At 37.5% G+C, this 26,353-nt stretch overlaps 1 protein-coding gene across 1 annotated transcript; it reads left to right on the top strand.

Moving 5' to 3' along the window:
• Positions 1-99: 99 nt before the first annotated feature.
• On the top strand, positions 100-25,126 carry CUL4B (cullin 4B). Its single transcript, XM_021548498.4, has 20 exons — positions 100-1,122; positions 3,742-3,857; positions 8,321-8,424; positions 9,322-9,391; positions 9,881-9,954; positions 10,946-11,108; positions 11,208-11,297; positions 11,564-11,646; positions 12,766-12,833; positions 13,940-14,058; positions 14,892-15,084; positions 16,135-16,239; positions 16,538-16,648; positions 17,364-17,449; positions 17,993-18,100; positions 18,349-18,462; positions 19,426-19,531; positions 19,606-19,778; positions 20,316-20,468; positions 21,592-25,126. Exons 1-20 carry the CDS (start codon positions 588-590, stop codon positions 21,685-21,687), a joined length of 2,667 nt encoding a protein of 888 aa, XP_021404173.1. The 5' UTR covers positions 100-587; the 3' UTR covers positions 21,688-25,126.
• The last annotated feature ends 1,227 nt before the right edge of the window (positions 25,127-26,353 follow it).

Here is a 26,353-nt window from a genome sequence, read left to right as displayed (position 1 = left end):
AGTGACAATAACAACCCGGCCGGGCCGTCCCCCCTCAGCGAGCGCGGGCACAGCGGAGAGGGGGGAGCGGGGCCGAGCGGGGCCGAGCGGAGCGGCCGCGGGCGGAGCGGGAGCGGGTGGGGCCAGGGGCTGGAGCCGAGGCCGGAGGGAGCCGCGCTCAGCCCTCCCCGCTGCTGCTCGGCGGAGACGAGGCGGCCGGAGCAGGAGGGGAGCGCAAGGAGAAGCCGGGGCAGCGGGCAGCCGTGGGGAATTCTGCAGCTGGAGAGGAGAACCGAAAGGAACTGGTGGGCGGCAGGAACGGAAACGCTGCGCTGGGAAAGGAGTAAAAGCAGAAAGGCAGCGCCAAACTACGGGAAGAACCAAAGTAATAAAGAAAAGGGGAAGAGGAGATAAAGTGATTCCTCCGATAAAGAAAAACGCGAAGGAGAAGGAATACGGAAGGACTTCACTGATGAGAAGGAGGAGTTGAAAGACCCCCCCCCCCCTCCCCGAGACAGCAAACAGAGACTGACTCTAAAACTCTCCCCCTCTTCTTTGTCACACCACAAGGATTTGATGCCCCTCAGCCTGTTCACTTCTGTGTGTTCATGTTTCCCACAGGTTTCTCTTCCCCCAACCCCCCAGCTGCAGCCCAGGAGGTCAGACCTGCCACTGATGGTAACACTAGCAGCAGCTCCTCCTGCAAGAAGAGAAAGCTAAATAACAGCAGCAACAGTAATTCCGAAAAAGAAGAATTTGATTCCATTTCCTCCTGCACCTCTTCTCCTTCCAAAAACACCTCCTCATCATCTTCCTCTGTCATCACCACTTCCTCGTGCTCCTCCTCAGGGGTTGCTTCCTCCAACCATCACCTCCAGAAGAAGCTGCGCTTTGAGGACTCCGTGGATTTTATTGGACTCGATGTGAAGATGGCTGAAGAGTCTTCTTCCTCCTCCTCCTCTCCTGCTGCCTCTTCTCAGCAGCAGCACCAGCAACAGCTTAAAAATAAAAGCCTTTTAATTTCGTCAGTGGCTGTGGGGCACCATGCAAATGGCCTGACCAAAGCTGCCTCCTCTACTGTTTCCAGTTTCGCCAACAGTAAACCTGGCTCTGCCAAGAAATTAGTGATCAAGAACTTTAAAGGTAACAGGCCATAATTTGTCACAACCTGTGGGGAGCTGACACTCGACTTCGCGATTTGTTTTCAGCCTGAAAGCCCAAATAGCCCCAGGTTTTGCAGGAATTGCTTTTCTGTGCTGAACATTTCCATATTTATGTAAAGGGGAATCATGATTTCTGATGTGTGCTTGCCTGGTCATGTACACATCCTGAGCTACACTTTGCTGCTTGGAATTATTTTTCAGACTCCATTCTTTCTCTTGAGAAGGCCTTCATTTGTATGTTAGGTGTAAGGTTTTACTGCCTAAGTGTTAAATTGCCTTTGTTTTAACATTTGATACCGTTGTTCTAGTAATTCTGATTCAGAGCTTAGTGTATATTTTAGCCCAGTTTATGATAAGCCTTTGCATAGAATGTGGGGGTTTTTTTAATTGGCCTTGAATCTGCATGTCTTATCTCTATCCTTGTTGTCTGTTTATAGGATAATCTTCATGTGCTTAGCTTTAAATGTTGAAACTAAGGTGATTATCGGGTTATTATGGTGGATTTCCTTTCAGGTTTCCCCACTTGCTTTTAAAGTAGATAGTTCAGATTTTTGCAGTTTTTTCCTTTTAATGGAAAGCTGTCATTTTTAATTGTAGTATCTTTCCTCTGTCTTAGCTTACTCTTACTTTAGAAGTTTACTTTATTTTATAAATTCTTTCCAAACACGCATTTGAGATTTTTTAGTAGTGTTAGTAGAGACCAAGGTGAAGTAGAGAAATTAAACTTTTCTGATGTGATGCTGCTTTATTTTCTAGTAAACAAAAATACAAATAGGTAGGCAGAAAGCTTAGCTAAAATGCTGCCATTTTTTCCCTATGAAGATGAGGCGATCGTGAGCTTTTTTTATTTCCTGCTTCTTGCTGGCTTCCAAAATAGTCCACTACCTTGCTTTCCTGGCTTGTTTGCATTTTGGTTTGTGGAGGGGTAAAAGATATTACTGAAATTAAAATTAATTTCGAAATACACAATTGACACAAATCTTCTGTAGACATGTTGCATTAGGTAAGGATTAGTAATGGTTTTGCAGGAATTCATGATCACACTGTAACTCTTTGCTTTAAGGTTCCAATTCTCAAAAATGTTCTCCACCCATCAAAGCATCATAATTTAATTTGACTGATTATTTTAAGATACCAAGCTGTGATGCATTATAGGCTGCTCTTCAGTTCCTTGTGCACTGTAATCTTTAAGGGAAGTTAACTTCTCACTTTTAAAATACCTGTTAAATGTCACGGATTGCATGGTACTGTGATCATTGCTTCTGAATGGGTATTTGAACCACTTGCTTAAAAAGGATGTTTTGGTATTCTGACAGCTTTGCTTTTTATTTATCTCAGATGCTAAACTGAATAATATTATTAAGATATCTGCCTTCTCTTAGTGTGATAACAATGACATCCTTTACAACTTAAATAACTTTGTAAAATCCATAACCTTGGTGTTGATTGCTCAGAGCATAGTCAGGAGTTGTTAGTGAAAATAGGCAAGTCCATAGTTAGTTGTCTCTAGATCCAGATCAGGCAGCTAATGTTTGGGATATTGCCAGTATTGTACAGAAATGCTTGGAAGAACAAAATAATTACTTATCTCTTTTAATTATTTCTATGGAATTCGTAAAGTTTTAAAATTTGTTTTTTACTTCTAGGTGTGTAAAAGTCAATTTTAATAGAGTATAAACCCTGGGCCAGTTTCACCTGTTGGTAGCATGGATGTGCATATGTCATCTTCCTTCTCAGATTTTCTTCTTCTATCTTCTCCATTTAGGAATGTCCTTATTAGAACAAAAATGGTCACTTTGGGTAGTTACAAGAACATAAAATTTTTAAATAGTTCTTATATTCTGAGGATGTGACTTGGGGAATATCTTAGCATGTTGTAAATGCTTTAGTCTTGCTAAAGTAGCTGCAGAGCAGGAGCATCTCTAGAAAAGAGCCAGAGAAAAATAATTGAGAGGGTCAGATCTGGAGCTGTTTGAACATTAAAAGACGCTTAACTCTTAAAAATATCCTCTGGCCAAACCCAAGAGAGACATAAATGGATTCCTTTAAAATTGGAAGGTTTTCCTTGGGACCATAAAGCCTGTACAATAATTACAGTGTTTCCATGAGTGTTTCTTGAGGAGTTCTTTCCAACTGTTAATACGGAGTAGAATTAATTATCAGTAAATTAAAAACTGAGGTACACAGTTGTGTGTATCTTTTAATACATCATTTTTGCCTTTTATGTTCCTTTCTTTTGGCCCTGCTGTCCTGGTAATGAGAGTATAAGGAAGGTATAGATCATTCTTGCTGGTTTTAGCCCTTCTTGAGCTGCTCAGGCACAGGATTGTGATTTTTTGTAAACCACAGGTACTGTTTGGGCTACCAGTGCTGTGGTGTGTACATGAAGACCAATGCTGAATTTCTTCTATATGTTACTCTTTCAAATGTGAATTAGATACTGCTTTTACACAAATGCTTTCTTTCCATGTAAGTATAAATTAAAAGCTGGACCATCAGCCCATACCTCTTTCCCCTCAAAGCTACATCCTTTTCATTTCTGTAAAAGGTTCTGCTTTATCTAAATACATTCTCAAACTTTGTATCATTTGTTTTAAAGATAAACCCAAATTACCTGAAAATTACACAGATGAAACCTGGCAAAAACTGAAAGAAGCTGTAGAAGCTATCCAGAACAGTACTTCAATTAAGTACAATTTAGAAGAGCTCTATCAGGTAAGTGCATTAAGTAAAAATAATGGGTTAGGGCTTTTCTGTTTTGTCTCAGATTTCTTAGCTTAAAACACTTGACATGGTGGTAAGAATATGGCATTTTGCTTGATAGCTGCTTTTGTCATTGAAAAAACTTGCCACCAAATAGTTTCTTCATTTTACAATCATGAGTTAAAATTTCACAAGACCTAGCACCAAACTCATACTTTTTTTACTTGCCTCTATAAAACCCAAAGTATGGTTTCCCTTGCAGCAGTTGATGAGAATTAACTAAGGCAAGGAGCTATAGTCCCTTTTCTGTCTAGAGGGTTGTGGTGTTTATCTGCTAAAGGAGAAATGTGAAATCTGCAAATATTGGTGTTTAAGAATAAGGCAATTTATATTTAAAGATAGTTTATTTTCGGAAGAAAGTATCTGTTCACAACCAAGTATCACAAATCACTTAAAAACTGAAACTTTCTATTGACTTCTAGTAGGTAAATAGAACACCATTTTTCCTTCATGAATTGTATTATTTTGGTTTGATTGTTATTTTCAGGCATTGCAGCATTCTTTTTATTCTAACAGTTGAGAATCCAACTTTATTGCTAGCAACAGTTCTGATTGTGTTTTCTTAAATACTTTAGGAAGTGATCGGATTGAACAGCATTTCCTAATGTATTTTTAGAAGCTCCATTTCTGCTTTTTCAGCTGAGTGTGCTGGGGAGATTTCCCCCTGCTTACCTTTTCCCTACTAAGGTCACTTGTGGTTTTAGCAGCATAGCAGTGGTGCTGCTTTAGCTGGGTATTAGGAAGCACTTGAACTTTTTACTCTACTTCTAAAGCCTTTATTGCCTCGTTAGTTGTTTAATTTGTTCCTCTGTGTGTGTATAGCCTTCTCAACATTACTTTTTAGTGTCTCTTCTTATCCTGCCCTTCTCTTTTCAACAAAAGCTGCATTTGTACATGAGGAAAAAATCCTGCTTGTACAAGGCTTGGGGACAGATTTAAGGAAGAATTAATTGCTGTTCTGCAGTCCACAGCATTCTTAAGATCACTGTAGTTTTCTGTAATGTTCTGTAATTAACTAAAAATACTGCTTTTTTAACAGTTTGTCAGAATAATAGATAGTGTTGTTATTTTTGCAAAACTTAGTGGACATGATAGCAAATTACAACCAATTGCACTGGGTGGTATTGTAAATTACTTACTGTAGATTGAATAACGGTGCAAATAACTGTTAATTAAGTGCTTGAAGTCTATCCAAAATTGTTCAAAAACACAGAGTACTATTGAAATACTTGCTTCTGTTTAACAGTGTTGCTTAAATTTCTTGCTTAGTCTTACCACAAGCTTAATTTAATGTTGCTTATGATAAGAAAGCAAAAAAAAGAAGCTTTTTTTGTTTTAAATCTCAGTGATTGGACATTGTTATTACTTTGGTACTTCTCAGTGAACTGGAGTGCAATCAAGTATGATTTTTATTTTAATATAAATCTAAAAATAAATGTCTTGATTTAAAAATAGTAATAGGAATCACTAGTGTTTTTAGATGCTAACTAAACTAATGTCATTTCTGAACAGCTGCTTGGTAAAAGGATCTGATCCCAAATATGCCTTGGCAGACACCATTATCCAACATAGAGGGGAATTAGAAAAGAGTGTGCAAAAGTTCTTCTGCACGCCTCAAAAGAAGATAATTCTTTTTTTTAATGGAGTTAAACTTCTTGTGTTTGCTTTAACTCTTATCTGTGCTAGAAAAATCCCACTGGGCAAATATTTTGAAGCTTTATTTCTTTGTAGGACTTGAGCTTGGTACTTGCTTTGTTCGCCCTCAGCAAACAAAATTATTTCCATCCTTGAGTTGCTGAAGTGGTACAGAATTGAATGCTTCTTTCATAGAATAATTTTCCTTATATTAATACCTGAAAGTAGAGATCTAGGTCTGTGGTACCTGATACACAGCCATTATTTTTTAAATCAGAGTTAAGTGCTTCAGGAAAGTTCTGATTTTCTCTCATCAGTTCTTTTTCCTTACCACACAAACCCAGATGTGGATACTGCAGTTAAAAGGAAGAAAAAAAAAAAAAAACAACCCAGAAAAACACATCTAACTGCATCATGTGTTACACAAAGGAAATAGGACTCTTCAGATTTTCTCACCACCGTTAGGGCACAGCTTCCCTGAAAAGAAACATTTTTTCCACAAATTCAGAACAAGATAATTTTGTGAACTAGAGGCCCTAAAATTTTTACATATATTGGTGTTGGTACATTTACATAGAGTCAGTATTGCCTAGCACTAGTAATTAAGCAAAGCATAATATTGCAGTAGGGGGTTAATCTCTTAAAAATTAAAGTATTTATGTGCATGTCATCAACAAAGATGCAAAAGTTTTGTACTTTGTTCAAACACCAAATTATAGCAGATGTGTTTAACACTTCGTAATTTCTGATCAACAAATGTAAAAGCTGAGCTTCATATGAACACTCCATAAAAGTAGGTGTATGTTAATACATGCTTATTTCACTAAGAGTTAATTGTAAGCATTTGTCCATCTACAGTGCAGAAGGTAATTTTTTTTAAGGATTTAGAGCAGCAGTACTTGTTTGATCGACAGCAGTGGTAACAGTGTTGGGATGAGGTGACTACAAGTTCAGGACAGAGGCTGCTGCTGTCCTGAGTTGGTGGGTTGAAGCCAGAGTAGCAGTGGTTCTGCAGGTGACAGGCAAGTTCCATCCGAAACATTCACCTTCCCAGCTCTCTTTGACTTCTCCAAAGTGGAAGAAATTAAGAAACCTAGGAAGATTGCACTTGTTCTAATCAGGCTCTTCAAGCTCAGTGTTTTCCACCCCCTTGTTCTACTGAATCAAGTATCAGGTTATATCCTGGTTTATTATTTGCTGCCTGAACCTGGTTATCCAATAGCAGAATAGAGTTGAGTAGTGCCCATAACCTCCTCTGAGCTGTGAACTACAGAAAACATTTTCCTATCACTTTATTCTATGTTTGGTGTTTCTTAAGCGTTGAGGCTGTTGCTATTTCAAATATTAAGATAGGTATACTTGGGTGATCATTTTAGCTTTCCTTACAGTCTGCGTTCAGACCTGTTTTGGTTAATTGGCTCATTCACTCTCTTGCTATACCTGTTTACTTCTGACACTAAGCTCATGCAGGTTTGGGGAGTTTTGTAGTTATTGTGTGGGATGCTTTTGTTGTGGGGTTTTGGTTTTCATGGAGGTTTGGTTGGGTTTTTTTTTTAACTCCTGTGTGTGCTAGAGCCAGTATTAGATGTAGTGCACTTGCACTCAGAATGATTCCTGTTGCTATCCTGGCATGGACCAAAGAACTCATTTAGCTATTTTGATTGTTGCTGTGCTTTTAGTGGTGACTGCTGAAAACAGAAAATTGTGTTAGATTTGCAGCAAGTCTGCTTCCATTTGGACTGTTGGGAAATGTTCTGGGGGAATTTCAGTGTAATGGCATAAATCTGCTGTGTGCGCTTTGAGCTATGCAGTCCCTCCATAGTTGTCTGCAGGTGCTTTACCTTCCAGTCCTTTTTTTTCCCCAAGGTTGTACCAGCAACTGAAGTCTTTTGCAATAAGTAAATAATAGCACAAAGTATTAATTGAAAATCAAATGTGTTTCTCCTCTAGCTTCTACAGGTGTTTTACAGAATAATTACTTACTGTGTCTTTCATCGGCCTGCAAAGAGTTAAAGTTGTTTATTTGCTTTTGATGTCTGGGCAATGGGTATGAATTTTAGAAGTCTTGAGATACACTAATGAACTGAAGAATAATTGTTTGTTTGATCAGTCCCCAAGACATGGCCTCATTAAACTTCTTTTCACTTCCTACTGCGAGCACAGTGGTAATTCTTCTAATACTTGATGAGATCTAGAAGTCTGGGATTGTCACTGTAAATGTAGTCATGCTACTAATATTCAGGATTATAATTAAACTTATTCAGGCAGGGAGTTGGTGGATGGATAGATAAGATAGATAACATATGTATATATATGTACTTTTGGGGATGAGGGAAGCTTAATCAAGGAAAGGACTGCAAAAGGAAATTAATCTTTTCCAAAAGCACTTTTCCAGTGCTTTTCCATTAATATCAATGCAACTTGCAGAGCACAGCAGCTAATAAAATTAGTACCTTAAGTGACTGCTTTGAAGTATGAAGCCCAGCAAGCTACTGAAAGATATTAAAGTACCATCCTTGTTTTTAGAGATGCCAGTCCTGCAGTTCCATGTGAGAGATTGACACTCCAGCTAAATTGATAGTCTGGGAGCTGTTCAGGGCATGGCCTGTCCTTATCTCCTGTTACCATTGCAGTGCTCTGGTGTTTTGCATGCAGCAGTTAAGTGTGGTAAAAGCTGTGAGAAGCAGAATTCTCGTCTAGGAAGGGATGTCCTCCCTTCTTGTAAAATCACATGTAAGAATATAGCAAGATTTGTTTGTTTCTCTCTCTCTTTACTTCAGGCTGTTGAAAATCTCTGCTCCTACAAGATCTCTGCAAATTTGTACAAACAATTGAGGCAGATCTGTGAAGACCACATTAAAGCACAAATTCACCAGTTCAGAGAATATCCTTTTCTTAGGTGTTGACAAGCCAAAATTGTTTCACATGCAAGTATATAGTGATGGATTTCTTTGATGAGTTCATGACATTAGGCCATGGTAATTTGAATCCTAGGTTTTGTGTAATTCGTTTTGCTTTTATTTTTTTGTGGGACCTAGGAGGACACTGCTGATTCCTTTATGCCTGTAACTATTGAAAAATTTCTGAGAAAGTTTCACTGATATTTCTGAAACAGTTTGCCATCTTACAGAAATTTGTGTTAGATTTGCAGCAAGGCTTAAAAAGCCTTAATTGCCTGTATTATGTCAGTGTTTTTAATGTTAAACTTGCTAGGCTTAGAGAAAGTCAAAAGTCATCCAACAAGTAGTTGTTGGGTTTTTTTGGAAAAGTAATGGTCATGGTGCAGCATGTCAGGTTCTGAGGATCGGGATGTTTTATTTTCAGAAGTTTAGGATTGCATCAGGTTGACATCCTGTGAAGTGGATATTAATTAGTACCAGAACTATGCAGTGAGCTGAATAAAAGATATATTTGAAGGACAGAATTTATTTCTTAAGGTTAACTCTTAACATAAGCTGAAATTACAGCATAGTGGTGAGCTCTTGCATGTATTGGTTTTTGAGGTATGGGAATATGTATGTTTGTTCCATTCCCCAGGGATGGGGATTAAACAAAATACTCAAAACTATTTAGATAATTTTTAAAAATTTGTTCAGATAATTTTGATTTCTCATTATTAACACAAAGACCCTCATTAAAAAATAAAAAGTAAATGTGTTGCAAGGTTCTGAGAGTAGGTGAGTTTGTTGTGCTCTCTAAGTGTCTTTAAAAAATAATAAAGTTGGTTCATTTCATTGCTTACACCATCTATTAATCATGATTTTCTTAATGATTTCTTCACGGATTCATTGGATAGTGTCCTTTTTCTGAAGAAAATAGACAAATGTTGGCAAGATCACTGCAGACAAATGGTAAGTTTATAATTTTAAGGAAAACCGGTTGCTTTGTCAGCCTGTTTTGCTTAATTTTGGGGCTTTTTTTTCCCAGACTTCTGAAATGTCTTAAATTTATGTAAGGTTTCTTTGTTATATACAGCTCACAAATCTGTATCTACATTGTTAGAAATCAAGCCTTGAAAATATTTGCCTGTAGTGTATTTCTTGGCAAATGGGTCTGATCTTGGACACACACACCCCCCTAACTCCTCACTGCCAGTTTTATGCAAACCTTTCTCCTTTATACCTATTTTAAAAGGATCTCTTCTGTTATACAGAAATATGCAGAGTGTCACATATATCACCTTGCAGGGATTGGCAGAAGATGTTAAATAAATCACCAGTGTCCAAGAAAGAACTGCCTGAAACTAATTGGTGGGATTTCTTGTTGTTGAGCATAATTGGTGTTGCTCTTCAGTTTCAAGAGTAAAATGATTTTGGCTGTTTTATTCCTTCTTGTGACAGATTATGATTAGAAGTATCTTTCTGTTCTTGGATCGAACTTATGTACTGCAGAATTCAATGCTGCCATCTATTTGGTAAGTGCACAAAGAATTAAATTATTTGGGGGGGGGCATAAATAAAATTATTTTGGGGTGTATTTCAACTGATTTCAATTGCTGATTTTCAGATGGATTTTTTTTTTTTTTAAATAAACCTCATAGTGACCTGTAATTTACATGGTGAATGCACAAGTGCTTCTTGCAAAGGAAGACTTTTAATTTATTTGCCATAAATTATAGGATTGTTCTGGAATAGCTATGATCCCAGATTTCAGTGAAGTAGATATCAGCCTCCACTTTGCACATTTAGAAGCAGGGGTCTGGTCAACAACTGAATTGCAAGGGTTTGGGGTGCCCAGTAACTGCCTTGGCAGGCACAGTATTTAAAGTCAGAAAGAGTTACTAAAATAAAAGCAAGATAGGCTTTTTTGGACTTCAACTTCTGCTCCTCATATTATTAATAATTACTATATGCCTTATGTTCTTTGGTACCTGAATTGCTTTGCAAGAGATTGATGCAGGGCCTGACTTTTCCTGAGACTGACCATACCCATAGTTACAAATTCATGGAAGGCTTTAAATGGGACAGTCATCCTTGTCTGTCACATCACTGAGTTCTTCTAAGCTATGCCTAAGAATTAGAGATGAATAAGTGATGGACAAAAAAGGAATATTGTCCAACACCATAACCATAGAATTGGAACCCAGGATGATATTTTTCTTTTCTCATGAAGGCTGGTGTTCCAACATCCTGTCAACCAACTGAAAAATAAGGGTGTTGCAAAAGTTACATGGTTATTTAGGAAAAAGATCTGCATTGATGTTTAAAATTTGTAGCTTCATGTTGCTGCAGTGTCATGGTTTATTCTAGTGTTCATATATTTCTTCATCTTGAGTGATTTGGAGGCAGAGGAATGAGGAATTGGAAGAGTGCTGCCTCTTTATTAGATCTAGATCATACTTTAATAAGAAATATCTAGAGTTTATTCTTCAACAATTTATTGAGCAGTCTTTGCTTTCTGTGTAGGGATATGGGACTAGAATTGTTCAGAACTCATATAATCAGTGATCAGAAGGTCCAGAACAAAACTATTGATGGCATTCTTCTGCTGATCGAGAGGGAAAGAAATGGTGAAGCTATCGACAGGAGTTTGCTGCGAAGCCTTCTGAGCATGCTTTCTGACTTGCAGGTGAGTAAACCTGTTTCATCTTTAAACCAGTAAATGGCTGAAATTCTTACTTAGTGCTCAGTAAGCTTTACCCTGGGTTGCTGTCGTGTTTTTCCCCAGATCTACCAGGACTCTTTTGAACATAGATTCTTGGAAGAGACTAATCGCCTGTATGCAGCAGAGGGACAGAGGCTTATGCAGGAACGAGAGGTATTTTGGATGTTTAACAATATTTGTTGTGCCTAATGTCAAAGCACGTGTCAGGGAGTAGAAATGTTCTGCTGCCTTAGTGTACAAGGCAGAAATGTGACCTTTGTTTTATAGTATTCTGAAAAAGGAAATGCACGTGCAGGTGCCTTCAATTGCTGTGCCAATGATTTTTGCTTAAAGCTGGAGCTGCTACTTCTGTCAGACCAGTACTCTCCTTTTCCCTTGTTTGTTTTCTTTAACATACAAAACTACTCTGGTATTTTCAGGTTCCAGAATATCTTCACCATGTCAACAAGCGCTTGGAAGAAGAAGCAGACAGAATAATCACGTATTTAGATCAGAGCACACAGTAAGTGCAATCTCTCTTTGCCTGGTGGTATGAGAGTAACCTGGTGCTATGATTGCACACAGTAAGTGCAATCTCTCTTTGCCTGGTGGTATGAGCTGTTTGGCTCCTCTCCTGTTGAGGGCCATTTAAGTAGCTGCAATTTATTCCTGTTATTGACTGACCATCAAATGCTTTTCACTTCCCACGGTTCCATATTTACAATGAAGCACTGTCTTGGCTCACACAGCTAATAGCCTTTTCTTTTAAGTCTCTGGTATTTTGGCATAAATGTTGTTAAGTATTTGCTTGAAGTATTTACTTGAAGAAGAATAGGCTGCTTCTCCCAGCCCAGATGTCTCTTTCCTGCTGAAATGTAATTAATTGACTGTTGTCCTACTGAAAATGATAAGACTCAGCATAGATTATGCTAAAGCTAAAGGATCTGAATATTTGCAAAAGATATTTGCATATGGAGTCTGGGAAATTATTGAATAATATCATTCTTCAGTCTTTTCTACTTAGAGGCAAGATTTCCTCCAACACAGTCAGGTGGAGGCCTTCTAACATAAAGCTACAGCTGTTGTGTCTGAGAGAAAATGCAGGTCACTGATATCAAGACCTTTCTGAGAAAGAGGTGTTTTATTGCTACTGTCATACATTTTGATTTCCTTTCTCTTTCAGCTGTTAAAAGCATTTAGCTTGTTTAGTGGCTTCCTTCTTCCATGCTAGTATTAGTGGCCAATTCTCTGTTTTGTTTTAATACCTCTTGACTTGAGGTCTGGTTTTATTTCTCCTTGGTTTGTCTCCCAAGACGTGAATGTCTTTCCACAACACAGGATTAGGCATATAATTTGATGAATTTTCTCCAACTTCTTCACTAATGGAATCATTGTCCAGCTGCCCACAGGTCATGTACAAGAGGCTTATTGTGTGAATTAAAATCATCAGTCAGCAAACAGAAAAAAAATATTGTTTACTGGAGAGAAAAAGGATAAATATGTGTATAATCATTTTAGGTCTTTGGCCACAGATAATTAGAACACTCTCAATGATAATGTAATTAACATAATCTCAAAAGAAGGATTTAAAACTGTTCAGTAATGGAAAAAGGAAAAGTAATTCTAAACATTTCTTCTGTAGGAAGCCACTAATTGCTACTGTAGAAAAGCAACTTCTAGGTGAACATTTAACAGCCATTCTTCAGAAAGGTAATCTTTCTTCTTTATATAAATGTTTCTAATTACTGCTTCGGGGCTTTCAGTTCCTGTGCTGAAAGAAAGCAATGGATTCGGGTGCTGGGGGAGGACAAGCTGCATCATTCCTTAACTCCCTTTGCTCCTCAGTTCCCAAAATAGCACTGGCCGTTCTCCTGGTTGGAGATAAGGGGACACTGTGGTGTCTTCTGATAACATAGCAAAGCACAAGGAAAATTAGAACAGGAGACTCAAGCTCAATGTGTTAAGTGGCATTTTGAAGACTTGGAGGTAAAGAAAGGAGTACACTTTGAATTATGGCTGTAACAGAAAAGGGAGATTCTGAGTAACTTGCTACTGACAAAAAGCAGCTTGTTTTAAACATGTAGTATAATTTGAACTATGGAATACATTGTCTCAGTTCTACAGTAATCTCTGTGGAGTCAAGTGACCCTCTGTTGATCTCAGAGATAATCTGGAAATAGAAACACATGCAGCAAGAGTTGAATAATAAATTATCAGGCCCTTAGTAGCCAGATTCTGAATGAAACAGGTATGTGAGCATCTTCCTGCACATTTGTAACAAACTCTTCATTGAGTGGAGTATCAATGTTTACCCATCTACTTTATTAGAGCCTTGCTGTAGAGCATCAGACCTTCTCAAGAAAGTTAAAAAGTGGTGTTTTTCTTCACAATGGTGAAGATATTTCTTGAAGCTGGTTGCCTTCAAGTATCTGTAAGATTTATTCTACAGCTGGAGTTGAGACTCAGGGCTGTCTTGCCAAGGAACTTTTCCTACAGATCAGTGTAAATATTTCAAATCTTTAGGGGATAGTAAAGCAGAAGTAAGCAAAGATGTTGTGATAAGATTGTTATGTAAAGTACGTGTATCATAAGTGCAATAAAATCACGTGCAATAATAAGATTTTTAAGGGTTCAGACAGATATTTTGTGTTTCACTGTTAAATTAGGTACTTTAAAATAAAATAAAAACCAAAAAAACACACCACTAATGGTTTGATAAAAAATACTAGTTTTGAAGAGGCCTCACTGTAGTAATAAGCTGTGCTTTCTTTGGGTTACGCTGGTATAAATTTCTATTGAAATTCTCACATTTGCAGGTCTAAATCACCTTCTTGATGAAAACCGAATTCAAGACCTTTCTCTTCTGTATCAGTTATTCAGTCGTGTGAGAGGTGGAGTGCAGGTTCTCTTGCAGCACTGGATTGAATACATAAAGGTACTGCTCCTAGAACTCTGAAACAGATAGCACTGTTGTATCAGTGGGGTTTATACACAGATGCTTGAGTCATCTCTGTAAACTATTGCATTTTTCTAAAATTTGCTTATAAATGTGTATTTAATAGACAGCTTTTGAAACATCTCAGGAAAGGTACAGTAACTGTTCTAGCTCTATTGAAGAACACAGTGAACATTCAGTTGAATTATTGAACTCCAAATAAATTTGGGTTTTATAATCTTGCTTCTAGTTAGTTTGTGGGACAACTATATTTCTGCAGTAGTTATTTGTGTAATGGCAGAATGTTTGTTTTCTTCCTAATAAAATTTCCTGTGAGAATGAGTGGTAGTTCAAGTTACCAATCAGTTGAGGTTCAAAAAGCACTTGAATATCAGTTAGGATGATTGATTTTATCTCTCAGTGAAAATGTCACAGAAAATATGGTTGTTGTGAAGGAAGGCTTTGGAAAGGCATAAGAGTACTATTAAATAAAACTTAATTTAGTGGGAGCATTACCTGTGTAAAACCTGAGGATATAGATAATTATAAAGAGTGTCTTAATTTGTCATGCAAAACTTCATTTCTTCAGACAGAAGTTTTGAATCCATTCACTTTTTCATCAGTTGGTTTTGAATCAATATGCAAGGCCTAGGGATGATTATATAGTAAGTACTTCATAATACAGTAATACAAAATCAAGTAATACTTTTGTTGTTAGTGGAACTATTATGAGTACCAGAAACAGCACATTAAAAAGGTAACTTAATATTTTAGAAGTCTTTTCATTTAAATTAATTATTCAGGCTAATTGAAAGATATGTTTTATTTTGCAGGCATTTGGTAGCACCATAGTAATTAATCCTGAAAAAGACAAAACCATGGTCCAAGAACTTCTTGATTTTAAAGACAAGGTTGACCATATTATTGATGTTTGCTTTCTCAAGAATGAGAAGTTTGTAAATGCCATGAAAGAAGCCTTTGAAACATTCATTAACAAAAGACCAAATAAGCCAGCTGAACTCATAGGTATTTTTCTTCAATTTCTTTCATGTGAGAATTTGGGTGCTGAGTTGCTGATGCACTTACAGATGGGATGTGCTGGAATTGTGTGTTAATACATGCACAGTGTACATCAGACTGGGGATCTGCTGTGCCACCTGATGCAAGGGAGCTGTTTGGGAGGGTGACATAAACATGAAAAGCAAACTGGTCGTCACTTAACTAGCTAGGCTATAAAAAAATGCAGAACATCAGAATTTGGGCATTCCAGCAATTAGCTGATGTCCAGACATGAGAATACTGCTAATAATGAGAATTTTTCAGAATCTTAGATAACTGTGCCACCAGCACATGTGCACAGAGCTGTGAGGGGTTTAATATGTGAAGAGAGCTGAGGATGCACTGAACCTCTCATGGTGTGGGGATAGAGTCTCTGGTTTGCAAAGAATGTTGCTTACAGATTTGTGCATTACATGCCTGGTACTCTGCACTTTGGAATCATTTCCCCACACAGTAATACCTGCTTTGCAATTGGATGTGCTGTTAGGCTTGTGGAGTGATACTTTCTGTCCTCCTTTTTTTGTATTAATTCCCTAACTGTAATGTGCTTACCAGCCCATTTGAAATTAAACAATCTAGTTTGATTGAAACTGGAAATTAAAACAAAATAATGTTATAATAATGATATACTAGAGAAATTCAGCAGTATAGTCAGCACATTTAAATAACTGATTTGCATATTTTCATCTGATCTTTTTGCTTCTATTACAGCCATGTCAATTTGCAACAGCAGTGACTTTACTTTGAGATCACAATATAAACCAAGATTTTTTTTCATAGGCAAAATGTTTTTAGTTAAGATGCAGTCATTGCTTATCTGAAAAAATATACTAGGCTATAATGTTTTTATATACTTTATAGCCTCTATGGAAGTGTATCAAGGTAGCTGTTATGAGGCTGATAGAAAGTGATTTCAGGATTCTTTCCATTTTCAAGATTTTATAACACTAGATTTAGAAGTTTTTGTTTCACTGTGGTATTAAGCATGTGCTAAACTCTATTCTTCAACACTTTTAGCTAAATATGTAGATTCAAAGCTTCGTGCAGGCAACAAAGAAGCTACTGATGAAGAACTTGAAAAAATGCTGGATAAAATTATGATTATATTTAGATTCATATATGGTAAGTATTGGGGTTTTTTTTGTGGGGATACAGTTGTTTAACCAGTAACATAAAGGTACTTTGAAATTGTTTTTGCAGTCTGGTTACATTTTCAGGTGTTTGTTCTCTGTGGATGTGTTTTCTTGGTTTAGTGCTGCTTAACTACTTTGCCTGTCAAATTGCAAATAACAAAAGCTGTGGAAATCTTCATATGAAGGCCCTTTTTGTTTTTCTGAGCTTTGAATTGGGTCTGTTGTAGGTAATGTTTGTTTAAAACCTGCAGTGCTTTGTGATCACTTTCAAATCTCATCTCTTACAGGAAAAGATGTCTTTGAGGCCTTTTATAAAAAAGATCTAGCAAAGAGACTATTAGTTGGGAAGAGTGCATCAGTAGATGCTGAAAAATCTATGCTTTCCAAACTCAAACATGGTAAATATACATCTATTATTTCTATCCATCAGCTTGCTTTTAAAAATAGTTATTTTAACAAGCCTTCACAGAAGTGCTGTTGTTGGTATTTCCCCTTTCCATGAGGGCCAAAGCCTCTGTGCAGGTCCTGAATGACTGGTGGGTTTTGAGGAGATTATTTTGCTTTTAGTTTTAGTTTTGTAATTATAAAAGGAAAAACCAAAACTCAGGAACTTAAAAGTGCACAGTGTATCTTGGCTGTGGGATAGAGTTGAAGTTCCTGCTGAGTAAATCGGTGATGAGTTCCAATTGTTATTCTCTGCCAGCTAGTTGTTCTCTAGTCTGGTCTTTGTTGTTTTACTGGATGGAGTCTTTGGGTGGTAAGGGCAGGATTTTTAGAGCTTGATCTTGTTCTGCCATCAGGAGATAGTTTGAAAGGCATCTGATAGGGATTAGAATTATCATCTGAACGACCAGTGGCCACCATAGTCAAAGGAATGAACAGGTCCACGTGGAAAAACAACTGGGTTGCAAAATAGCTACCACTTCAAAACATCTTCCTTTTTCTTGGTTGTAACCTTATTCTGTTCCTTAATTGGAATCCAGGTCTTTATGTAAGAAAATCTGGTGGAAAAGTTCATCTTGCTTAGGAGTACATTCTGGCACTTATAATAACTACTCTGATGTGTTGAAAATAAACAGATTATTTCTAATATTTATGTTTTCTCTTTTATAGAATGTGGAGCTGCTTTCACCAGCAAACTTGAAGGAATGTTTAAAGATATGGAGCTTTCAAAAGACATAATGATACAATTCAAACAGGTACTGAGGAAAAGCTCTGTTTGTCCTGTCTGTGCTTTTGAAAATTTTACTGAATTTATTAAAGGTTTTTCCTGAGCAAAAAAACTGAGACACGCTTCTTCAAACAAAAAGCCCACAGCAATAAGAGAATTGTAAACTTACAAAACATTTTAACACCAGCTCTAAGACATTTTTAACACCGCTGTATTCTGATGCCTGGCTTGGAAGTTTTTGCACATTTAGTTCTGGTGATTTTGTGATGTTTTGGTTACAAACAATTTTTAACATTCTTTCCTCCATTCACACTTAATTAGATCTTCACCTCAGCCTGCTAAAACACTACATTTGCTGTTTTCTTCCTGTATGGAAGTGCCTTTTGAACTTCAGAAAAGTGCTTGTTCTTACCTTAATTTTCTTGTATGCAACTTGCAGTGTATACAACAAACATTTCATGTGGTCACTTGCTTTTCTGCTCTTGCAATGCCTGTTCTAACTTTTCAGTTCTACCTGAAATAAGTATAATTAACATAGCTCTATTTCAACTTATTTTATTTCTCTTTACAGTATATGCAAAATCAGAATGTCCCTGGCAACATTGAACTAACAGTGAATATTCTGACTATGGGTTACTGGCCAACCTACGTGCCTATGGAGGTCCACCTGCCCCCAGAGGTAATGAACATCATGGGTTATGCAAGTATTGACCTGTCAGAAATGCAGCTTGGGATCCACTGACACTTGGTTTTCAATATGCATAGAGGGAGAAATGCAAAATTCATCTTTTAACATGAAATTTGTTTTTTTGCAATTCTCTTTATCATTCTAAGCCTTGATTTCAAGTTTAATTGATTGTGGAGGAGGGAAGGATGCTTTTAAAGTAGAAATTGTGTTTCAGTGTTTTGGGATTTTTCTTTCTTTAGATGGTAAAACTGCAGGAGATTTTCAAGACCTTTTATTTAGGAAAACACAGTGGTAGGAAACTTCAGTGGCAGTCAACACTAGGACACTGTGTACTAAAAGCAGAATTCAAAGAGGTGAGTCTATTGTTCCTATTACTCCTGTTGTGTTGTTGATTCCAAGTCTGGATTTTACCTTAGGGGTATATGGGGAAGGTTTTTTGTGCTGTAATGGAAAACTAAATACTATTTTTGCAATTACTTTTAACCTCCTGCTATCTTTTCCAGATATTGGTAGTTTCTGAATTACCAGAATTGATAGTTTCTGAAACAAATGTGTTAATGTCTAAGAACATGAACCCAATTTCTGTATTGGTGGGGAAAGAAAAGCCTGTTGGGGAAAATATCCACTGGTTTTAGCTCCAGATTAAAAATGGCCCTCATTTTTATAGTGGGGATGAAAAAAAGGGGGCTGGTTTCTTCTATGGCCTTACTTCATCTGATAGCATTAAGTACCTTGACAGGAAGCTTTTCACTACTGAAATAAATAAAAATTCTGGATTGGACAAGAACACAATTGTTTTGAAAGTGTTTCCAGTTATTCCCCTACAGCATATCGTCATGGACACAAGATTTTCTCATGAAATAGAAATGCTTACCACTTCAATTTTCAGAAAAAGTTAATGGTAAAACAAGTATCATCAAACTTGATTGTTTCAAAGATTTTATGGTTCCTTATACTGTGTTCCTTAAACTAATGTTTGTGTTAGATTTTGACTTAAAGGTCTTTCAAATTGTGATTTTAAGCACTCAGTGCTTTAAGACTTGTCTGGAGTCATCTGATGCATATCTTGGGTGAATTATGTCCCTGGATAGAATAGTCCAGCCTTGTGGCCTCAAGCTTGTGGTGCATTTCATAGTAAACACAAGTGACCAGTAACTTCTGTTCTTCCATATTCTCAAGTGAATAAAAAAATAACACCCTGTTAGGAAAATAACTGACATGCAAGAGTGACTTGTTAATCATGTTCCCCTCATTCCTTTCCCTCCACCTCCCAAAAAAAACAGCCTGGTGATGTCTGTTTATTTCCCTTGTAACAGGGCAAAAAAGAACTTCAGGTCTCCTTGTTCCAGACACTGGTGCTGCTCATGTTTAATGAAGGAGAGGAGTTCAGTTTAGAGGAGATAAAACAAGCCACTGGGATAGGTTGGTATCAAAAACAACCGAGTACTTCCAAGTGTTCTTACTAAAAAAACCTAAACAACTTGTTTCTGCTTTAGAGGATGGAGAGCTGAGAAGGACACTTCAATCTCTGGCTTGTGGCAAAGCCAGAGTACTGACTAAAAGCCCCAAAGGCAAAGATGTGGAAGATGGTGATAAATTCACATGTAATGATGATTTCAGACATAAGCTCTTCAGGATAAAAATCAACCAAATTCAGATGAAAGAAACGGTATATTTTTTTTAATCCTCTGGGGTTTAGATCCTTGGGTTAAGAACTTTGTTGCCTGCCCTTTTATAAGATTTTTTCCTCCTGGTTGTCATGTACATACTGATATCTCTGTCAGAGTTACATGTGTAATTTGGATGACAGCACATACCTAACAGTGGTGATTTAAATGTGTGCCTCTGTACTAAGACACCAATGATGCTGGATGTCTCTAAGTAAGGTTAAGAGAAGTTGCAATTCTGAAATGCTCTTTTTGTCCCTTATCATTCCATGGCGCTTTACTGACTGTTTGTGAACATGGAAAATTCACCGTGGACTTCTTTGTCTGACAGCCACACAATGTAAAATCTGAGCAAAGGTTTTAAATCTTTGTACCAGTGTGTTTTTCAGTAGACAATCAGACTTCATATTTGCAAAGGCTTCATGTCAGATATTTGACAGCAGGCATTTCACTGTCTTACACTGAGAATTGTCTTGGAGACAGAATTGTTTTGACAGTGCTGTTATTCTCATTCAAACTCTTGTAAATGGGTCCTTCAGGTGGAGGAGCAGGCAAGCACTACAGAGAGGGTGTTCCAGGACCGGCAGTACCAGATCGATGCCGCCATTGTGCGCATCATGAAGATGCGCAAGACGCTGAGTCACAACCTGCTCGTGTCAGAGGTCTACAACCAGCTGAAATTCCCAGTCAAGGTGCTGTGCTGATTTTTTACTTCTAAAACTTTATTAGTTCTTTTTATCTTCCCTGTCTGTCCTCAGTTGAACAGTGCTTCTGTCTAAATTATGCATCTTTTTAGTATTAGAGAGGGCAAATATTTGCTTTCAGGAATTTTGAAAGTGCCAGTTGTTGTTACTAAAACATATTTCCAAAGGATTTCAGCCCTGGAGTTTGTTAGCAGTAAGGGAGCAGCTAGCTCTCCTTGTATGCTTGTGTTCCACTGTTTGCAGTACTCAGGCAAGGCATTCTTGGGCAAAGGAGAAATTGCTTCAGATGTCAAAACCAATTCTGCATTACAATCTTAACTTGGTTGATACTTTTAAAGTACAGCGATTTTTCTGGATGGATTATACTGGTTAATACATATACACACATATATAGGAATAAAAATAAAATATTGGTGAATGTTTCAAAGCTGAAGAAGCCCACAGTTGCAATATAAAATGACTGGCTTATTGTGTACAAATGGAAATGGATTTTCAAACAGACAGAGAAGCATTGTTGAAATTCAAATATATGATGCTTTCTGCCAGTGGAATTGTAAAACAAAAGGTCCTGTAATTAATTCCATTGTACTACCACATTGAGTGCCTGCATGTCTGTAAGTATTGCATAAACTGCAGTTGAGTTTTGTAACATCATAGCAGATCTTTTAAATAATTTTCCTCACGTGTTATCATGAGGCATTTTGATAAAGTTCTCACTCAACAAAATCACAGGGCACACAAACTATTGCACAACTCATTTGCTTCAAGAGGAAATGAAACTTGTACTTTTACTGGCTAAAAGTCAGATATAGAAACACTTTGGTACATGATGCACAAGCTGCACTTCTTTAGAGTTCAGTTCAAATGGCAGCAAATACTCCTTTCTGTAAAAATTTGTTTAGCTGTAGGTGATGAGCTAACTTTGTAACTTCTGCTTCTATCAGTTATACATTGCAGACTTTAGAAGCTCTAATACTTTAAAGGACTTTTTTTAAGTGGGATTTCTGTTTCCTCAGCCATCTCAAACAATATAGATACTTGGCTGAAGTGGAAAGAAAGAACCAAGCATTGACTGCAAAGTAATAATGCTGACATGTGCTTTATTTTACAGCCTGCTGACCTTAAGAAGAGAATAGAATCCTTGATTGACAGGGACTACATGGAAAGAGATAAAGAAAACCCAAATCAGTACAACTATATTGCATAAACATATGTTGGCCTTTGTTTTACTGCACACTTGGTGTCCTACACAGTTGCCAGTGGATAAACTAGCTTCTTGATCCCGTTAATTGACTTTTTATACTACCGATGATTGAATGAAAGCAGTGTAATGGAAAAGTATAGTAGAGTGGACTTCTTTCAGTGGTTAACATGCCCATTTAAAGAGTAATATTTACATTTTAAGAAGAATGCTGTTGAACTCTTTGCATGTTATTTAGTAAGATGTGCAGAAAGCTGAAAGAAAGTACCTGGTCTTTCTGATTCCATTTGTCTCTGGGTCTGAAGAGGAGTCCCTTGATATATGACAGATATCATTCACATCTTTAAATGGAAACAGAAGGTTCATTAATATAAGAAAATAGCCTTTAAAATGCTTAAACTGCATGCAAACTTTTAATTTACTGTACAGAGTGCATTTCAGTTATACATACCATTGGTTTGGTTGATGCCCACACTTGGATTTTTTTCTCTTGAGGGGGAAAAAGGGGAATAAGCTAAGCTATGCTTATTGCTGATCTAATGGAAAATATTCTTGGTTGCAATTAAGACAAAATGGTGCCATTATAAAAGGATGTATAAAGTTTGCAGTGTGGGCATATATACTGTATATACAAACACCATTCTTAAATAACTGCTACAACAAAACAAGTTCAGATTAGATTTGTATGGCTTGCATATGAAACTTGGTGTTCACCTTTGGGAATTTTAAGCATAAAACAGCCATAATGGAAGAAGTGACAGTTTTTACTAGTCATGGGTAGGAGGCCTTCACCTCTTGGCAGCAATACTTTAGAATAAAGAGAATCTATTAACAGATGAAAAGCCACACTGTTACTGTGGTAAAGCTGTAAGAACAAAAATTGCAAGTGGATTTTAATACTTGTTTTGCTTTGCAACATTCTAAACTTGAACTAACCTCAAGGTTTAGACAGGGCAGTTCTTCTAAGACTGCCCTGCTTTGGATTGCTTTAACTTAAAGCTTTAAGAACTCAGCCCTAGAGCCTAGCAGGCCTCCTAGAACCCAGAAGCCTACCTCTCATATAGTAAGTTAAGTATTGCTACAAGGCATCTAAAATATATTTTCTTAGATGACCAGAGAGCATTCTTTGCATCTTTATAAGACATGGGAGAGTAAGTCACTTGAATGTAGAGCTTTGTTTCAACAAAACACATGTTTTATTGCTTATAGCAGCATGTGCCAGGAATATATGGGAAAAAAAAGGTGTCAGCAGAAAAGGAACTCCTCCACGTACCAGTTCTTCCTTACCCAGCCAGGCTTTATACCTATGATCAGCTGTGTTGCAGAGCACAATGAAAAACCTCATCCTCTTTCAGGCACTGATAGTCCTGGAGAATACCAGATATCTCTTGAAAGCAAGATGTTACTTTTGTTCAATGGCAGTATAACTTAGCTCTCTATGACTATAACTTCTATCACTGTGATCCCACATTCAGGGGTGTGCATGTGTGAGAGTGTGTGTGTGTTTTCTATCTGACACATCCCATCCTTAGTGCTTTTTTTTATCTACTGTTTAATTCCATATATTCTCCAGCCATGTTTTCTCTCAGGCTCTTTTGTATGCAGTCCTCAGCTGACAGATGAAACAAATGTGGGTGGTTTTTTCCTGCTAAATTATTTGCAGTCACCCTCAACTAACCATCATAAAGCTCTTTGTGATCTGCAGAAAATCTACCTTGCCCCTTGACACTATTGCAGCACAACCACTGGTAGACATCCAGGGCCACCCCTGCCTCTGAGAGACAAATCCTGACAGTAGAGTTATGTGGGAAGAACCTTGAAGACTCCTCCTGCAAATCTTCAAGTATTAGCTCAAATAGAGATCCACTGGGGAGGAAAGAATTCCTTCCCCCATTAAAAAATACATATGTGTTTCGCATTTGATGTTCCTTTTCTTGTATGTGTTTTGTATCTTCAGCCAATAAAAGATTCCTTTTAAAGAGACATGGAGAAGAAATATAAGACTTAACTCTTTGGGAGCAGGAGCTGATGCACTGAGCTGGTTCCATTCAGTCTGTTGTAGCATATAAATCTTACACCACTACATGTGTGAACACCCATTGTGGTAAAACCCTCCCTCATTACACGAGTGTCACATTCAGTCAAACTGCAGAGGTTTATTTCATTTTTATCCTGTCTGATGCAGAAAATATTATGCAGAAAATATTATACAGAAAATGTCCTCAAATCTCATCAGAATTCACAATCTGAGGCAGACCCTAAGCGCAATCCAGTTAAAGCAACCCAAAGAACGGACTTTGAGAACCCTGGCTAGACCAGGAGGGGGTGAGCGAGGGGAGGGGAGAAGGCTCCTCTTGTAGCTTCATGGGTTTTCCCCAAGAACTCGTTCATCTCTCCTGCTAAGGTCTCGCTCATTCCTGGTTAATGACAAAGCTGCAGCCAAGATTTGTCGTAGTACAACTCCGCAAATTCTTGCTGGGATCGTGTGCCTGCTTCTTGAGCCATATATATCTCTGTAAGAAAAAACTGAAATGGGCTTGGACCACAACTCATCTGGCTAGAACACAGCTTGTCTTTTTGGCCACACATTTTTAATCTTGACTCTTGCATGCAGTTTATAGCACCTTGTTCATAAGAAATTGCAGTTTATTCTTAGAAATATATATTTTAGGTTTTTTAATCTTTATACCCATAAATGGACTATTTTTTTGTCTTGGCTGGTTTCAAAAGTGACCATTTTGTTTAAATGCTGTAATTGCAAATGTGTTGTAAACGTTGTTTTGTTCTATAGTTTACAAAAAGGTGCCAAAGTAAATAGTTAATAAAAAAAAAAAAACCCTAGCAAATTGTTAAGTTGTTTTAGCTGTTCTTCATATTTTGGTCTCAGCTTTTTTTTTTTTTTTGTCAGCCTTTCATTTTTTCCTAGACATATCATTTGCCCTAACGCTTTCTTTTAAAACAAAAACAAAAAAAAATGCATCTAAAAAGTGTTCAAATACCACTCTTTTTTTTAGTGCTCTCATATAGTAGGAAGAACATTTTCTTTGAAACGTTACACTAAAATTGTAAGAGTACAGCAGCATTCAAAAATGTAATATACTTTTTGTATAACAGTCTTGAGAGTGTGTCTGGAGTGGGGGGAAAAACTAACCCTGTTACTTTTCAGAAGCCTCTTCCCTCAGCTACCAGAATATGAAAATGTGCTTTTTCACAGCATCAAAAACTTATAGTTTATGCAGACTTGCAGACAGGGCATGTATCACCATTGCATCCTTCGATGCAAAAAGCAGCAAAACCTTTTTTATGTTTCATAAGTCTGATATGGGTACAGAGAGTCTTTCTTAAGTTGGTAAATAATGTAAATACATGTCCTTTCAGAGAGTGAGTCTGTTATCTAGGTATTTTGTGTCATTTAATAAATATTAAACAGTTTTGTGTTGATAAACTCTTGTGTGTAAAATGCCTTCTTACTCCAAGTTCTGTATGTTGGGCTTACTAATGTTTATGGCTTCTTTAAATTCTTTAGCTTGTGCTTTGATAGCAAAATACTTGTTTGCTACTTAAATATAATAAGTTCCTTATTCATTCAGTCATTAAAATCCCTTGAGTTTTCTAAGTGGCTTACATTCCTGAATTGTTATTATTTTGGGTTTTTTGCTAAGTCTTCTATGGTTCTTGGAGGGGAAGGAAATAAGCATTCTCATAGGTCCTGAACTGGGATTACAATGTGTACAAGTGGCAGGAATACACAAAAATACCAGTGGTGGTGCCTTGCTGCTCCTGAGGGAGGCACCTCTTCTGCTGTGTGAATATTCCTTGTCTCCCACTTTATAATTGTTTTAATGACTCTGGAATGGAGTATGAAGGACAAAGCTGTAGAGAGGATTTGCTTCTCTTATTAAGAATGGCCAGTTGGCTATTTCTTGATTTTTCTCCCTCACCCTGAACAGCTGGGTTAAATCTGAGCAGAAGGACTGTGTCCAGCCTGGCCCTTCCCAGCTCAGGAGCACTGAGGACTTGGTGGACAGGGGAGATGGACTGTTTTGGATTTCCTTTTGGAATTCTGGAAGATGGGAGAGCTGTGGCAGAGCAGGTGCTGATCCTGTGAGCTGTTCTGGGAAGGCTGGCATGGGCTGCAGGGGGCTGGCCCTGCACTGCTGGAACCCACAACAGTCCTGGGGCAGGTGGGCTTGGGCAGGTCTGGGAAGCATCTGCCACCAATCCTGCTCAGTTGCTTCCTTCCTGTCTTACACCTTGGAGGCACTAAATGCATGGCATGGTTTTTCCACTTTGTCCTTAAAGAGAATATTTCCTACATTCTTCACAAAAAAGAAAAAAAAAGTCCCACAGGAACAGATGAGTGTTTGGAGACTGATAGATTATCTGTCTACTCTGACAAAAAAAAAAAAAAAAAAAAAAAAAAAACAGAGCAGTAAATTCTTTCATTCCTTTTCCTATGTGAAGTACAATATATGCCACTGTGCTTTATCCTGATTGAGAAAAACTGATGACAAATCAGATTTAAGATGGTAGCTTTGGATTTGCCTTTTTTGTTCCCCCTTAAAGAGGCCAGGATCTGTGGACATACTGTGGCATTTAAACAATGAGCACCTCAAAACTCACTGGAGTGGTTGAGAGGCATTGAACTTTGTGCAAAGTGTATCTTGTAACT

The sequence above is a fragment of the Lonchura striata genome, chromosome 4A (genome assembly GCF_050655825.1).
Source record: "Lonchura striata isolate lonStrDom1 chromosome 4A, ASM5065582v1, whole genome shotgun sequence".
Taxonomy (NCBI): Eukaryota; Metazoa; Chordata; class Aves; order Passeriformes; family Estrildidae; genus Lonchura; species Lonchura striata.
This window is presented reverse-complemented; position numbering and strand designations above follow the sequence as displayed.